The sequence below is a fragment of the Colletes gigas genome, unplaced genomic scaffold, assembly GCF_013123115.1.
Source record: "Colletes gigas isolate AHSC1104 unplaced genomic scaffold, ASM1312311v1 Colletes_gigas_Sc00002, whole genome shotgun sequence".
NCBI classification, from domain to species: Eukaryota; Metazoa; Arthropoda; class Insecta; order Hymenoptera; family Colletidae; genus Colletes; species Colletes gigas.
The window spans coordinates 3,562,944-3,581,134 of record NW_025106631.1 but is presented as its reverse complement, the minus strand read 5'-3'; the positions used below and the strand labels follow the sequence as shown (position 1 = coordinate 3,581,134).

General features: G+C 47.9%; 1 protein-coding gene across 1 annotated transcript in view; it reads left to right on the top strand.

Annotated features, from left to right (window-relative positions):
- Nucleotides 1-16,491: 16,491 nt before the first annotated feature.
- LOC122400502 overlaps nucleotides 16,492-18,191 on the top strand; it is a 102,958-nt gene continuing 101,258 nt past the window's right edge. The window contains exon 1 of the mRNA XM_043402023.1: nucleotides 16,492-17,943. Coding sequence (XP_043257958.1) covers nucleotides 16,492-17,943 — 1,452 coding nt within the window. The remainder of the gene's footprint in view (nucleotides 17,944-18,191) is intronic.

The window sequence follows — 18,191 nt, the reverse complement described above, 5'->3', positions numbered from 1 at the left end:
TGCGACCGAAAATAATTTTTCCAGAACGATTTGAAATTTTTCATTTTCGTCGAAAAATTTCATACCTTCTCGAATTTTTTTCTAGAAAGTGGGTAGGATTTCGAGGGTATGTCTATTCACCAAAAATTATTATAATTGACCCCCGCGACCGAAAATAATTTTTCCAGAACGATTTGTAATTTTTTTCCCCCGTCGAAAAATTTCATACCTTCTCGAATTTTTTTTTAGAAAGTGGGTAGGATTTCGAGGGTATGTCTATTCACCAAAAATTATTGTAATCGACCCCTGCGACCGAAAATAATTTTTCCAGAACGATTTGAAAGTTTTCATTTTCGTTGAAAAATTTCATACCTTCTCGAATTTTTTTCTAGAAAGTGAGTAGGATTTCGAGGGTATGTCTATTCACCAAAAATTATTGTAATCGACCCCCGCGACCGAAAATAATTTTTCCGGAACGATTTGAAATTTTTGAATATAATTGTTAATAACTTATATTTAACAACGATAATAGAAAATTAGGAAGTCGTTGTCGATTGGACGAAATCGAAGCAAGATCGCTTCAAAAATTTTCTAGCTTTCTAACCTATTTCTCGTTCTACGAACTTATCTTATCGAATTATCGAGAACGGGGAAAAAAGTAGAAGGCATATTTATTTCATTACCGATATAGCGAGTAATTGTTATAACGAAGAAATTCCTGCCGGTTCTCCTGGTGCTTGTTATAACCCAGTTCGACTGTAATTAAAATGTGCCGTAAATACGGATCGATTTAACGATATACGGCCCGCGTACATATTCTGTAATTTACAAATAATTGCGACGCGGTCGGGGTCTCCGAGTTTTCATACTTATCGATGATAGATCCCCTAAGCGGGAACGAATAACGCGTTAGGAAATTTTGCGCCCGACGGAGAATAATGCAACTCGAAATTTCTGCTTCTTGTCAGCTTTACTCGTAAATCATTCTGTCGGACGATAATCTCCCCGTAAGCGAGTTAATCGCAATCTGAACGAAGCGAAAGAAAGTCGTGTACTCTTTTTCGTGACTCACGGACCGTGGCTCCATTGCTGTAGTGGCGATATCTCGCGATACCGATGAGCAACAATGTACTTCCATAGAACGCTGTATCGAGCTCGTGATTCACCCGGTACAAAGTTTCACAAACTACGTTAAAATCCATCAGAGTCACAGGATTTAGGTACCCCACGATACTGATAATAATTATAATTTTATTTAATTTTGAAACTTAATTTTGGAAAGACTGTTCGGTATAATTTAAATTGAATTTCGCGCGTCTGTCGAGTTTGAGCTCTTTTTGTTGTTTCCCCTGTCCTCGATTCACCGTCGAAGTGGGTCTCGCACGTTTGGATAGAATCTGGCGTACGTTCGTACGAAACAAACTACGGAAGCTTCCCCTATAGTCCCGCAGTTGAATTTTAACAAAGTTCGCATTCTCGCGAGATAATGTGTCTTCGGCGCGATGCAGTTTGCTCGGCGCTTTGTTGTTGTAACCGTTTCCGCCATAATCAAGAAGGAAAATAACCGTTGCGTAATGCTTGGTGCGTCATGTTAAAAACAAGCATTTTCAATGAACGCGTAACAATTAACGTTCGTTACGTAAGATCTTACCGAAGCTCTACTGTAAACGTAGCGGCGTGATTGAACAACAAAGTAACATCACAGTCTCTCGAAATGAAATGCACACTGAATAACGAAAGTATTCGAATGGCGGAGTAACAGAGAAATTGTTCAGTACATTGCCTTTTAACGTAATACTTTCTAATAACGCGAAGTTTCAACTACTCTGTGTTTAAATGTTTTCGTTAAAGCTGTAAAATAGTTGCATTACGAAAACGCAATTACTGTACCAGTGCGGATAATGTAGTCGCGTTTCACCGTTTTCCCACTGGCGGCGCTAGTAGCAGGTGACAACTATTTTCCCCTGTCAGAAAGGTTATGAGAACTACACAGGCACTCGAGTGCGTTAAAAATATCTGCGAATTATCGGTTCGACTTTCAACGATCACGAAATAGCAAGCTGCAAACATATCGATAGGATTCGAAGCAAGAAAGTACATGAAATTCGAATGTCTTCGTAGAAATGGCGTAACGTGTAAGCATTTCTTAATTTGTTGGTTAAAGCGGGGCCCCGGTAACTCGCCTTGTGTCGAGATTCCTGCGAACGAAACGTTTTTGTTCGCGTTCGATAGCGGACACGGTGTACGGCTATTAAAGTAACGAATTGCGTACGTACAGAAACAAACTGGTACGCGTGGTGACCCAATTCTGAGATATCGCGCGCAAACGAAACATTTATTTTTACGTTGCACTCTTTTTTTTTCGCACGAGTCCGCGTTCTTAGTGATTTTTTTTTTCCCCCCGCGACTGTAAAAATGGCGTCGAGCGCGGTTTCGAAGCAAGTTAAACCGCATAGGTTATATCGGAACTTACGCTTTCTATATAGATTTGGGATAAAGGATCCCGTTTAATGCGGTCCTAAACTCTTTTACTTAAAACACACGGAACGTTCGAACGGATATTTCGCGCGTTACGACCCTATATATCCCGACGCGCGGCGCAAAAATATGCGTTTTGTTATTAAGCTTTCGAGACTGTTAAATTTTTATAACCTCCATCAGGATTTCGCGTCTGGAACTTTTATAGGAGCAGACGCGCAGGTACGGTGATTGCGACACTGGCAACGTGCCGACAGTATCGTTCTTAGAAGTGTTTTCGAGTCCCTCTCGAGGGACAAGTATTCTGCGGAAAAAAGACCTCCCTTGCGTGTAGTGCGGTACCGCCACTCCTCTTGCAATCAAATCGGGACCCAGATTTCACGTGGAGAGGTTTCGAGAAAATTTTATTCCCGGAACGGGTCGAATTCGAGTTGTTCGTGCGGGTTTTTAATCGCACGAACGACGTTCGTTTAAATCGACAGAGCCACGAGAAATCTAAACAACGATAGGGGCGATCTCGTTGCAAGAGTGGTAGTACTGTATGGTTTCCAAAACAGGCAGGGAATTTACCATTTTAGGATGCACGCGAAAGAATGTCTTCAATTGTAAAAATTGTGCATTCTTAATTTTTTCAAGCATTTATATATTTATAGAGGGTGTTAGACGAAAATCAAAAATACAAATTTGTTAATGGAGGCCTTGTTAAAAAAGTTATTAACGTTTAAAGTTCTGACAGTACTGAATTTTTTTCTCGAAAATGCGCAGGATTTCGGGGGTATGTCTATTGACCAAAAATGATTGTAATTGACCCTCACATCTAACAATATTTTTTTCAGAACGATTTGAAATTTTTTAATTTCACCGAAAAATTTCAGCATTTTCTTGAATTTTTTTCTAGAAACTGAGTAGGATTTTGGGGGTATGTGTATTCACCAAAAATACTTGTAATTGTCTCCCACTACTAAAAATAATTTTTTAAGAACGATTTGAAAAATTTTTCTTTCGCCGAAATATTTCACACCTTCGCGAATTTTTTCCTAGATACTGGGTAGGATTTCGGTGGTATGTCTATTCACCAAAAATAATTGTAAATGACCCCCGCTGCCGAAAATAATTTTTCCAGAACGATTTGTAATTTTTTTTTTCCGTCGAAAAATTTCATACCTTCTCGAATTTTTTTCTAGAAAGTGGGTAGGTTTTCGGGGGTATATGTAATGACCAAAAATGATTGTATTTGACCCCCGTAACCGAAAATAATTTTTCCAGAATAATTTGAAATATTTTAATTTCGCCGAAAATTTGTCAACCTTCCTGAATTTTTTTCTCGTAAATGGATAGGATTTCGGAGGTATGTCTGTTCACCAAAAATAATTGTAAATGACCCCCGCTGGCGAAAATAATTTTTCCAGAACGATTTGAAATTTTTGAATTTAATTGTTAATAACTTTTTAACGAAGGCTCAGTCAATAAATTGATATTCTTGATTTTCGTCTTATTTTGGCCTCTAGAATCCCACGGGTGGCCGAACACCTTCTATATCTGTACTAATATACTCATATGTTTAGTTTTTCAGATCGTAGAGATAGCGCTTGACGACGACGAGCAAAATTCTCATCTAAATAGAATGAAGTATTACACAATGAAGAAATAAAAAATTTACGATGGTTTCATTTTGTATTATTCGAATGAAATTTTCCCTTAAGGGGGTAGTCTAGTCTGGAAGAGAAATAGTGGGGCATCTTGGAAATTTTGCGAAGGAAATATTATGGAGCATACCAGTTCGACACTTTGCTATTTACACGTATCTTTTCCGAGTTACACGAATTGTTGCGTACACACATACGCGATTCGAAACTACAAGAAATTCAAAATTCATAAAAACCTCTGTTTTATTTTATAAATTTTGTCGACGGTATTTACAGAATGCATCGAGAGCAAGTTTTGGATTTAAATTAAGTGGAATGGATGAAGGAGCGGACATCGTCTGGAGAAATTAACGCACGAGCGTCGAAAGCAAAGTTGGACGCTACGAGACGGCGTGAGGGACCTGTGCGGTGGAAACGGGAGCAGAGGGTACAACTGAAACGTCTCGCGAGAACAACAGAGACATTCTATGCTCGTTTCCAGGGTACGCGATGCACGAAAGTCCCTGAAACCCCAGCATCAAAGTAAAAAAATAAAAAAAAAGAGACAACAGAGTTGAAGTTGAAAGAATGGAAACCTCGAAATCAAGACTCGTCGCGTACAAGATACTTATGTATAATTATATTGCCGTTTATATACACCGAAGTGGGATTGTACTACAATACAAAAAGGTCCATCGTAATTGTTTATTCCATAGTCGATCTCCCTTAAAAATAAAAACCTATGAACGTTACGCAGTTTGTTACATTTTTGCTTTTTTTAGTTTAGTTCCCGAAGCGAGCCCGGAACGAGGTTGGACGAACCATACTCAAGGACGAAAGTTCGTAGCATGTAATCGTTTCCAGTAACCATCGAACGGAGTATATCGTTGCTTAAGATTTCGAACAGTCAAGGTACTTTTGCCAGAATTTACGGGTGGTTCGACGAAATAAAAAAACACAGAATTTTCTATCGCGACTCGATCACTGCTCCTCCGTCCCGTTCGACCTACAGAATTACCATTCGATGGCCGAACACTGTACAGAGAATCTTCCGTTCCATGGTGCGTTCACACCTAGACGTTCGAGACACCACTACAAGATAAACCTGCCACTCGATACGGAACAATCGGACCCCGGACTGGCGTAAAAAATGTCCCCGAATGACGTGTGCTTGTTTGTGTGCAGTACAGGCACACAACCGTACCGGGTAACGGGGCAGGATACGCGGCGGTGAGTTTTGGAAAGGAACCCCTGAATATTTTACGGCCCCCGAGCCGGTGTACCCCCCTCAAGAAGAGCAAGAAGTGGCAGTAAAAAGCGACGAGGGTGACTTCAGGGGGTTACCAACGCGGCTTGACCGAGTAACAATCAAATAGGCTAGCCGTCCGCGTGACTAACCCGTTGCCGCTGCTGCAGCTGCTCGCGAATTATCGATTCGCGAAAATTTCCCTTCGTCCATGGACATGCGCGCGGGCGCGCTCCACGGCAACACTCTCGACCCGAGAGATCACCCAGCGAGAGAGAGAGAGAAAGAGAAAGAGACTGAGCGAAAAAGAGAGAGGATTGGGAGGGGGAAGAGAGAGAGAGAGAGAGCATGCAACGTCCTTGGTTGTAGGATACGCCTTCGCGCGTATGCGTAGATCCGTGCGCAAGGAAACGTGCTCTCGGCTCTCTGGGATACCTAAACGCGGTACATGCGCCCTGTGTCTTTAATGTCGCATCATCGGCAGGTATAGTCGCTGGGAACAGATATAGCGAGCCACTCGGGACGACATAAAATTTGAAACAATCGTTTTGGCCAGGCCAGCGAGAAGAATGGAATTCCAGTTTAACTGGGAGACCAAGGGAGGGGGAAGAAAAGCTATATCCCTCTATTTCTCTCTCCTTCGCTCCTGTTTATTCGATTGTTTTCTTTTTTTCTTTCCCCCCTCCCCACGCATTGTTCCGTCCACTTAGACCCTTCGTCGTGGCTCGCTTGGTTAACGACTTCGTCGTCTCTGGCGGCGACCGTGCACGGTCTCGTTGCATCCGATGGTTTCTTTTCTATCCGTTCTTCTTCCGTCGAACGCCCGAAAAGACAAATCCCATCGATTTTGCGGGGTTTTCTGGCTCGAGGAAGGTGTCGATTCTTACGCGACATCGTGATTTCGCGTTCCAAAAGGCATCGAACGATCACTTATTTGTCATTATTGCTAATTTTCTATTACAACGAGGAAAGGTACACAAGGGTGTAAGCGGAAGGGTCTCGAGATTGTAGCTTCTCCTCAGTTGCGCGGGACACTTTGATCAACGCTTACCCCCTTGCCTTGCGTATTTAATTTCCAACTGTGCGTGGCAGAAGCGACACCAAGGTTTGCCCCGGTAGACCTGTCACGTCTTCGAGACGTCTTGGTCATTGCAAGCTAAGGGGTTAAGGGGCCATTCTACCTTGTAGGCACGAAAAATACATGTTTCTTTGCGATTTTTTTGGGGGGCCTATTAAAGAGCGATTAATTCCAGCTTTTGTGGACACATTTATTATATATTTAGCTATATTTACGAATTTTTGCAACGCATAATATCAATAAGGTAGTAGTAATGGTAGTATGTAAGGTAGTATTTTGTAAGCAAGTTATTCGAAATCCAAAAACCATTCTACCTTGTAGGCACGAAAAATACATGTTTCTTTGCGATTTTTTTGGGGGGCCTATTAAAGAGCGATTAATTCCAGCTTTTGTAGACACATTTATTATATATTTAGCTATATTTACGAATTTTTGCAACGCATAATATCAATAAGGTAGTAGTAATGGTAGTATGTAAGGTAGTATTTTGTAAGCAAGTTATTCGAAATCCAAAAACCAACGATATTCTTAATACAGATGAGTGTGGTTATAGCATGAACGAGGGTCTTTTCAAAAAAACAAAAAATGGCAATATTGGTAGCTATTTTACGATAAAATAGTGAATATTTTCATATATTCCGTTGCTTTTTTGTTAATAAAAGAAAATGTATTGCATGTATCGCAACTATCCTAGTTCATACTATAGGGGGACCAGTTCTAAAGATACTGTATAAATTTCATGTTGATATCTTGAATAGTTTTTTTGTTATCACATACGCAGTGCTGAAAAATGTAGTTTCTCTCGAAACAGCTTTAAAGTTTCACGTCCAGTTGTTATAACTTCGTTAGTTTTCCGAATTTCAATTTAATACTTGGTAGATATATCTTCGAGACTACATGCTAGAAGACGATGCAAAAAAAAATTCGGTTTTTAAAAATCCCACAAGGTAGAAAGGCCCCCTAAAACGCAGGACAACCGTATCCAAACTAATTCGACGATTCTTTATATACGGTTAGAGAAAAATTGAACAGATCGAGAGCACAGGTGTGCATCGCCGTGGCGTTCTGTCGTTCCACGTTGACGAGGTAATTGGCTTCCCCGCGACCTTCGGGAAAATTCCTCCCAAGCTTGATTCGTAACTTTTCAGCTTCCTCGTGATCGATCGTCCGCGGTTCGAGGAGGCTGGATCGGTTCTCGACCGCGTTCCGTTCAGAGGGATTCGATCGATCGGGCAGAAGCCACCGGTTACGGTTATATCGTCGCGTAAAAATACGGCCGGTTCGTAGGATTCCGGTGGAGCGCGGTTCGTTTGCGTCCCAGAATAGACGGAAGACGCGATCAAATATTCCGCAATCGAATATACGATTTCACGGCGTATCGAGGGGTATTTTTATTAGCGAGCCCCGAAGTCGATCGAGTGCGCTTCGATCGTCGAGAGAGGGAGTGGCGAAGCTGCAAAATAATGCAGGCCCCGCGGTCAGGAACGCGTTTAAATCTCGGCGTTCGGCCCTCTTCGACTGTTACCGTTTGCATTCCCCCCACTCTTCTCGTTCTCTATCTCCCCTCCTCCCCTATTCTCGTACGTAGGGGAAACCTAAATTCCATCCAGGAACCTCCTGACCAACTATCCCGCCCGTACGCTATTGCTAGAACCAGCGTTATCCGAGATTCTTTTTTTACCATCGACCGGTTGCAAAATATCCACGATACGGTCGCCACGAACCCTTGGAAGCCGGGTGGTTCGAGGCGAGCCTGGGAATTATTTTTATCCGTAATGAAATTTTCGTCTCGCGCAGGTCTCGAGAAGGAATCGCGCATCTCGATTTTTAGTACGTGTTTCCCTACGTTTTACTACGCGTGAGAAACTTTTTAATTCCACGGTAGTAGATACGGTCCTGATTGGACGATCGAATCGACTGATATTTAGGAAGCATCATTTTGACTGCCACGTCAAACATAAATGGCTGACAGGATTTATCATTATTATACTCGAGAAATTAATTCTCACGTTCAGACGTCGAGGGAAATAAATTTGAACAGAGTTTGTGAATGTTAACAAGGTTATGGAAATAAGTACTGAAACAAATTTTAGGTTATGTAGGTTACAATGGTCTAAAATCAAAATTTTACTCTTGCAAAATATTATACTGTTTTGATCTGCCGGTGAACGTGTTAGTGAGTGGAAGATTAGCTATTTTTTGGGTCCCCTTCGATATAATCGTAACGAGAACGAATAATATCGGAATTTTAGGTAGAAAGCTATCGAATGATCTTCTGACCGGTGGCCGGGACTGTTAAGGGGCGACCTCTATGTAGAAATCCGAAATTAAGCCGATTTTCAAGAATTATTTCGAAGGATAAAGAATTGATAAATATTTGTAAGGTTTTGAGGGCTGTTTAGAATATACTTTAATTTCATTTTGCAATTTTTTTTTTGTTCAAATAAAATACAAAATGGCGGAGATACAGAATGATTTGCTAGAAGCATCCCAAGTTGTCTTCTAAAAGATATGATTAGTATATAACAATAGTAAATGGATGAACCGGAAGATATTGAAAGAATATTAAAAATTGGAAAAATGGCAGACCTCGGGGGCAAAAAACTTAATATTTCAAAGAAGATTTGTATTCGTTCTTTCGTGCAGCTCGAGCAAAATGACTATTTCGAGGAAGCAGAAGGATCATTATACGGTACTGGAATAGCAGATCAGCCAGAAAGCCACAAAATCATACATATTTCTCTTGTCGAAACTTTAAAACGCGATTCACTCGAAACTTCTTTTTTCGCCAAGTTCAAAATCGGTGTACACGATTACTCGAAAACTACTCAACTTGTCCGACTGAAATTTAATACACATTTTAATGGTAGTAATGTCTCGTGGATGAACTTAAAAGTAAGTTAAAAGTCACGGAAGTTAACCTCATTTTTAATGCAAAAACGAATACAAGTCTTCTCTGAAATATTAAGCTTTTTGCTCCGAGGTCTGCCATTTTTCCAATTTTTAATTTTCTTTCGATATCTTCGGTTCATCCATTTAGCAGATTCGAACAATAAAAACCGACACTAGAGTCTACACCGTTTTCAAAAGACGTCTTGCAACGTCTCTAGCAAATCATACTGTATCTCTGCCATTTTGCATTCTATTCGAACAAAAAAAATTGCAAAATGAAATCGAAGTATATTCCAAATAGTCCTCGAAACCTTACAAATATTTATGAATTCTTTATCCTTCGAAATAATTCTTGAAAATCGGCTTAATTTTGGATTTCTACATAGAGGTCGTATTCGCAGTACTGCGATGTTACCGCCAGGTGGCGAAGCTTCTCGAGCGCTTTCTCGCGAGAGAATTGCATTATCGCGGATATATATGTCAGGACGATCGTCTCGTCATAAATTGCATTTGCACAAGGTCGAGACAGGGCATGGTAGTGTAGAAGAATGCGAAATAGAAATAAAATTAATGGCGAGCAATGACCGCGAATAAAACACGTCAATCTTGTTTAACGGTCAATTTACTTCTAATACACAATAGTTTTCGGCCGTCGTTAGGGGACTCAACTGTTCTCACAAACGGTAAACGGCAATTCAAACATCGAATGCCCGAATGCCTACAGTAGTTATAAATAAAACAGATATCCAATTGAATTTATTTGTCCCTCTGCCTGTTCAAATTGCTCTATTTTTTAATGAACGTAAATTTCAAATAAAACAAAATTGAAATATAATTCGGGAGTGCAAGGGGTTGAGAAGAGGGGGAGGATATGCACATAACAATGAATTATTCCCGAATCCGTTCGTTCGAATCGAAATTCTATGGAGAAATGAATAATGCACGCCATAGACTGCACGGATTAGGAATGCCTCGGTAATACTGTGTTTACGAGTACGCGGATAACGGACATAGAAGAAGAGGAAAAGGTACGGAGGCTTTTCGTGTCCGATTTCTTGGAAAATAATACCTGTGTGGTTTAATTTCGTTTGGTTTTTAAGGTCCGTTCGCAACGTTTACGCGCTGGCTGCAATTACTAGAAAATCCAGAGACCGGTATTCGACAAACAGCAAGAGATATCGATCGCAGTTCGGATCATCGAACATCACAAGCGCGACGATATCATTCGTGCCCTCGGTATCGCCGCATCAGCAGATTTTCAAAGTCGCCATTCGTTTTCGCGCACAGGAGGACCAAGCAGCTAATTAATCACGACGATTCTATTTCCCGATAAAGCGTAATTTACCGTCGCGTTTAAACAGACATTATTCGCGTTGTTGGTCCCTTAGAAATCCACGCCCAGGTTCATCGAACCATATCTCTTTGTCAATTATTATCTTTACATTCGAGTTTAAATAATATCGACCGGGGTGTCTTGATATTTCGCGAGTTTCGACTTTTCGACGCGAGAAAATTCGAAAAAAAACGTAGCAACACCAGGGAAGCTTTGCAACACCGTTGCCAGCCTTTTGACAAAAGAATTCCGCGTTTTAATGTGCAAAGAATTTGAACAACTGTGCCCCCGTATTAGCCACAGTGTCGAAAAAACATGAATTGTTTAGAATTATTTAAATTGAAATATCTCCCGAACTACTAATTTTTCGACGTTACACAGTTAGTACTTTTTTATAACGATTGTCCAGCTGAATCGATCGATGTATTAAAAAATACCTCGTTCCATTTAAAAAAACAAAGTTGACCTTTGTATGACCTTTACGCGTCCACTCACGGAAAAAACTAATAACATCAGAATATGCTCCACTCGATACCATTCAAGCCTCCGCTGAAACATTTTTTGTTACGGGTAACAATAGCGAGAAAATCAAGATGTCAAAATCGGGTGAGACACCCTGTATACAGGGTGGTCCACGCAATTGTTTCAAGTCATAACTCCGTTATTATTGCATTCACGAAAAAATGCCAAAGGAGAAAGGTAAATGGTTCGAAGTGCACTACATCCGTAGGCCTTTAAATTTTTTTTCGATGCAGCAGTGCATGTGCAATTAACAATTGCATAATTTCTTTAAATAGAAATGCATATTTTTTTTTACACAGATCGATTCTTTTCTTCATTCTGCGTAAAAAATGATTAGGGTACCATGGCCAAAAAATTATTGGATCTCGAGATTATTTTCGAGATATACTTTATATATTATAAAGACATTTTTCGAAAATATCTCGAGATCCAATAATTTTTTGGCCATGGTACTCTAATCATTTTTTACGCAGAATGAAGAAAAGAATCGATCTGTGTAAAAAAAAATATGCATTTCTATTTAAAGAAATTATGCAATTGTTAATTGCACATGCACTGCTGCATCGAAAAAAAATTTAAAGGCCTACGGATGTAGTGCACTTCGAACCATTTACCTTTCTCCTTTGGCATTTTTTCGTGAATGCAATAATAACGGAGTTGTGGCGTCGCCTCCCATGCTCGCCGCCAGAGGGCTCGCGCTCTCACAAGCACTCGACCGACCCCTGTGTATACATATACATTCCTCGAACGACTTCCCAATATCCCAGTCTTCTAAGGCAGGGCCTGCTAGAAAGCCTTACTGATGAGTCCACTGGCAGGCCCCGGACGAAACGCGCCCCCTACTTTCCTTTTCTGTCCTCCTACGATTCTCACGAGTTCCTACCCGCAGCGAAGCAACGCCACAGAGAGTTATGACTTGTAACAATTGCGTGGACCCGTCGAAGAAGGAATTGTTCGAGGAAAAAGGGGGTAAGAAACAGGAGTCGAGCAGATCGCTGGGGCTCTTGCGGCGTTTCCTATATCGCGATTCGGTGCGATCCAACCCCTGCAAACTCGGCGCATCGCCGTGTCGAGGGGATCTGGGGGAGGGGGGGAAAAAAAGAAAAAAAAAAGGTAGGCCAGCGAACAGAGCGAAGGCCATCGGAATCGAGCGGAGGGGGGCGACTCGCGTCCGGTCGCGGCGAGCAATTATAACTACTTTTCCACTCGATCTCGATGGTATTAGGTCGGCCGAGAACCGAGGCGCGAAGTCGTAGCCCGAAGGGGGGTTGCCTACGCGATCTCCGTCGGTCTTTCTCAGCCTCTCGACCTCGCGCGTCGATCGAAGCCGACGGCGTCGCGTCGCGTGGACGGAGTATCCGACACAACCCCGGGAACACGTCGGAATAACTCGCGGGACACCCCCCCGGAGATCGGAGATCGGAGATCTTCCCCGCTAACCGATCTCGATTTCTCTAATTTTTTTTTTTTTTCTTCTTCAACCACCCTTCCTCCTCCTCCGTTCTCGAAGAGCGGAGGAGGAGGACGGTGACGAAAGAGCGTTCCGCGAGAATCGAGGCGTGCACGGTGGGAATCGTTCGAGGGTAGACACAGAAGGGTATATCGGGGTGGGGTTTCAGGGCAGCGCGAGAAACAGCGAGGAGGGGAGACGCGGCGGAGTCGACGGTCGTCGACGGTGGTGGGAACGGGCGGTCTGCACGGGGGCAGAAGGCAACCGGCGGCGTGTGTACCGTTGTTTTTAGCCCGAGAGACGGAAAGACACGCGGAGAAGGACGGACGAACCCCCGTTGGGAGGGTTGGAGGGGGGGTGAACCGAGTACCAGGGGCGGAGGAGGGGGTGTCGCGGATGCTGCGCGGGCGGGTGCGGAGGAAGGAGCGTCGAGGAGCCGAAAAGCGATCCAGGGGAATGCCGCGGAGAAAGAGAGTCCGGAGGCGGGTGGCAAGGGCATCGAGGGTCGTTGGCGGAGTAGGGGGGGAGGGGAACGAAGGGTAGAATCGAGGCGAAGGTGGCGAAGCTACCCGGGACGGGAACGGCAAAAAGGAAGATGGCGGTCCTGGCGACACTTTTCCGTACCGTCTCGTTCCTCGACGCGCCGTTCCTCTCTGATGGGACCGAGAAGGTACCAAACACGGTCGTGTAGTCGATTCGTAGCGGATTCCCGGAAAGAATCCGCGCGCCGGCGAGTCGCTACGGTCGGTGGCTGCTCGCGAGGAACGGAAACGGATACAACGGTTAGAGGGGTAACGGGAACGGGAAGAGCAAGAGAGAGAGGGTGGATGGTAGAGCGCGCGCAAGCTTTCTCCCTGCAAAAGAGATCCACCGGTGATTACGACTACCGTGGATGCACGCACCGGAGGGCGATAGATAGCTCTGTGGGAGATAGAGACGCGCATGAGTTGGGGAGGGAGGATGGAGATGGGCGGCGCGGACAGGGGGGGGGGGGGAGGGTGGAGAGAGAAAAGCTCGAGGGTGAAAAGTAGCGGGAGATAGACGGGAGTCGGAGAGAGACGGGAGCAAGGAAGGGGCGAACCAGAGGGGTTACGGGGGTCGGTGGAGCGTGGTCGTGGAACGGTGGGGATAGAACGAAGGAGAATTTCGGGCGCGCGCCGTTGGATGTGTGAGTGCGTGCGGGGCACGCGCGCGCGCGCTTTCGAGTTGGAAAGACAGAAAGGCCTAGAGAGGAGCGAAGGCGCAGCGAAGTTTCCGTCGTCTCTCGAAGAGGGACCCGCTCCGGGTACGCTCGGTGTCCTCAGAACCGCGCAGTTGCTGGTGCGCGGCTACACGGGGTCGGTGTTACCGTGTCACGCGCGCACGACACCCCCCCGAACCAAAAAAAGAAGTGTGTACCGTGCGTGGAGAGAGAGGAGTCGTGCGTACGGGTGCCGTGGCCTGTGACTGGCCGTAACGCGTTCGCGGGACAACCTTGCTCGCGGGACGATTAAACCGCGGGACCGTGCCTCGGGGGGTACGAGGGGTGCCGCGCACGGAACAAGGAGGACATAGAGAGAGAGAGATAGTGCGTCGGGTAGGGAGGAGAGAAGGGGGAGGAGGGTAGGGGAAAAGGCTCGAAAAAGGGAATTTCGACTCGTCGTCGCGAGGACGGACGGTGCGGTGCTCTCGGTCGCGGGCTCTCGGGGCGCGAAAAGTGGATTCGTCGAGAGACCTCTCCTCGTACGTCGCGAACGACGCCCTTGTCCCTCTCCTTCGAAAATTGGTAGCCAAGGTGCGGACTACGGAGACACGGATTTTACTGGCAGGATGCTGCGCTAACGGCGGCGGTGCTGAGGGGCGCGCGCGTGTCGAAACCTCGGGGCCTGGGCTCGCGCGGGACGAAGCCACTACGGCGCGCGTGCAAATCATTCTCTCCGCGGACGCGTCTCTCTGCGACGAGACGCGATTATCGAAGGTGCGCCACCGTCGGTTGGAGAGTAAACGCGGAACGGCCGCCACGAGGAGCGATCCGGACTGCTCTTCTCCGCGTCAACGATACACAACCGATCGAACCAGCCACGGCAGACCGACCAATCTCGGAATCCGTCCGTTCGTAGTGGAATCGAGTGGAATCGTCGGATAAGAGGAGTGGATCGCGAGGAGGGACCAGGAATCAGGAACCAGTAACCAGGAACCGGGAGGAGGAACGTTCGAGCAGTCGTCGGTTTGGTGAACAGGGTCGTGAAGAACGAGAGATCCGACAACGGTCCTCTCGTCGCCGTTTATCGTCGTCCGGAGAGTCGCCGTCACGGAGTAGAGGAGCCGTGCGCGCGCTCGGCGGCGCGCGCGCGCGCGTGCTCTCCCGCGCGGATCCTGGTGCGCGGTACCATCGCCGAGGGTAGCGGAGCATAACCTCACTTTTCGTGTCCGTGGAAGGAATTCGGTGGTTGGTGTTCCGAGAGCACAAGTTCCTCGTTCGAGATACATACATATATATATATGTATATCCGTCGTTAAATAGTTGGAACGAGGTGTTTGGGGTGTTGGGTGTCCGTCTACCCGTAGCCCTACCGAGCACACGGGGGTGTGTCCATGAAGTCGAAGCAATGGGAAGGAGCGAGCGTACCGTCCCCGGTGGCCCGTAGACCGTCGCGGTTGACACGGTGGTACGCGTTGCCGTGTCGCCGGCAAGCGTGATCATCGAGGACGACCCGAGGGTGCGAAGAAACGGGCGAAGGGCTGGTAGTTTAGGATGCAGCATGAACCTCGGTGTCCGGTATTGGGAGCTGGCGAGCTTCGGAAGGGGGACTACGGTGTCCAGGTGCTTTCGCCGGTCGAGAGGTCTCAGGTCTCCGTTGTCCTCGGCACGAGCGGCGTCGGCGTCGTGGTCACCGGCGCTGCCGGCGCAGCAGGCGCAGCAGCAGCAGCAGCAACGACGGCGGCCGTCGTCGTCCTCGCGGTCCTCGGTGCCCTGCTGGTCGTTGTTGTCGAGAGCTGCCGTTCCCGGTGTGGTCGCTGCGCCGCGACGGTGTCGGAAGTGGCGGCCACCACCTGGCAGCAGACCGACGACGGGAACTGGTACGTCGAGAGGAGGCAGAACCAGAGGGAACGGTATCGTCGGTATCGTCGAGATCGCGGCCACGGTCGTCGGGAGGGCCAAGGCGAGATCGCGAACGAGGGCGTGCGGCACAAGGAGCTGGAAACGCAGGTGGCGCAACAGAAGGAAGAGACGGAAGCGTCGGATCGTACCTGGAGGAGGAGGAGGAGGCGGTGGCACGAGGATCTCGAGTGCGTCGAGTGCGCGTTCTTTTTGCCGGTCGACGATCGACGGGACCATCGTGGAGAACGTCCGAGGGGTACCTCGCGTCTGCTACAGGGGGACTTCTAAGGGCCCCGCCGACCCGGCTATCGGCTCCGGGATATCAACGAGCGGGGCTGACGCTGCTCCAACGGAGAACGATCGTCTCGATCGTACGCGGGAGGAGGCATCGTCCGACGGACCGGTCGCCGACGCCGCGTACCGCCGGTGGTTATTGGCGCTGGACGAGGACTCGTTCTTCGAGCCGTCGGCGGCTCGTCTCGCGTGCGGTACGCGCGATACAACCGAGACGATCGAGAGGAGGACGAGGAGCCAGAGAACGAGGAGAACGACGACGACGACGACGAAGACGACGACGACGAGGACGGGCCTCGAGCTTCGGCGGCAGCGATGCGGGACCTCCTGCAACCAGACGACGAGCACGCGAATCCGGATCGTCCAGGGCCTCGGTACCGCCGGAGCTCCAACAACCACCGAACCAACGAGACGGCTGGCCCACCACCGCGCTGGTTTACGATCGTCGACCGGGACGACGACCACCATCGGTACGAACGGGGGACGCTAGCGTTCCCGAGCTCCTCGTGCCCATGCGGCTCGATCCGCCCGGATTCACGGGACCACCCACGTCGAACGACCGGAGCAACGGGAACGACGATCGTTCCTCCACGAGCTTGCCTTTCGAGCTTCCATCGACCGGTTGCTTGCCCTGTCGTCGGTTCGCGTCGGTTCGGGACGGCCCCGATGGCCCTGATACCGGAAACGCCACTGCCTTTTACGTCACGCACGGTCCCGTTCGCCGTCGCGGTCCATCTTCCTCGTCCGCGTCGCGCCGCGGCCACGCGCCGACAACACCATGGAACCTACGGACGGGACGCGTCCACGATCGACCTCGGATCCCTGTCGCGAGCGACCCGATCGCCGCTTACACTGCCTACAACGACACCGCCGGCTCGTCACGCGGCAACCCTCGAGACGATCGCGACGCGTACCAAACGCGACGACGCGCCGGGACCGCCGCGCGAGTCGACCACACTGCCCGGTTCCAGGAGCCGATCGCCAACGGGAGACCAACCAGGCTGTCCAATTCGCGCGCGACCAAGTACGGATTGTTGTTCGTGTTGTATCTGCTTGCTTGGCCGTTGGTGTCCTCGACGAGTCCCGAGGGACTCGGTCACGGTACGTCCCTCGGCGGCCACGACGCGGGTATTCGCCATCGACGTAGCGACCCGCAGCACGCCACCTCGTCGATGTCGGTGTCGAGCGACGAGCGTTGCCGTCGCGCGCGTCACGAGCAAACGCGGCAAGATCGGAGAGAGGAGGCGGATGACGAGGGATCGTTTCGGGACGAGCACGAGCCGACGCATCCTTACAACGAATACAGCTGGGAGGTGAACCAAGTGAATCCTTGGCTATCGGCCTGCGACCTGGCGGGACCAGCGCCGGCCGATCTTCAGGGTAGCTGCGGACCACCGGAGGTGCCCAAGAACTGCCCGAACGCCTGCACGATCGACGACGGGGACGCGGACGCGGACACGAACGAGTTCCGGCGTGTGATCGAGAAGGTCGAGGTCACAGAGAGGATGAGGGAAAGCTGGTCGATCGACGAGGACCGTACCGGGTCGAACGGCGGTGGTACGAAGAACGGAAACGGTCGCGGGAGACCCGATGGCGTACGGACGGCTCCGGAACAGTGCCTTTTTTATCTCGAGGAGTCGCATAAGAGGGACATCTGTCGGGATGATTTTGGCCGGAGCAGTACGCGAAGTTTTTTAACCCCGAGGGAGAATCGATATTGGTTCACGAGCGGGTTGCGTCTGCGGCACTGCTGCGAGCACGCGGTGGTCAACGCCCTGGCACCCGGCAAGGGCGGTCCGCTCGAGAACGTGCTAAATGGTGGCCAGAAGTGCGCCGATGCCCTGGACAAGCTGTTGCTCGTCGATGCGTTAGCCGCGAGATTACATTGTGAGTTCGAGGAAGTGCTGGCGCGATACGACTGCGCTCAGCCCTATTCGGTCATCTTCAACTGCACCCATTGCAAGGTAAGACAATCTACTGTTCCTAATGGGTTATCCTTTGGCAAATTCTGCCACGCGGTATTTACAGAGACTCAGCCAGAAGTTTGGTCGTTCGGATTCTCAGCTTTCCTAACTGTATTCTGCCACCCATGGTCTTTATGCACCGAGGGTAAATTGGACCAAATTTGGTGCTCGTATTGCAACTCAATTTGTCCCAATGTGGGGGACAAGTCGTTCAGTTTGAAATTTTTCCCCTATTTTTCTCGAGTATT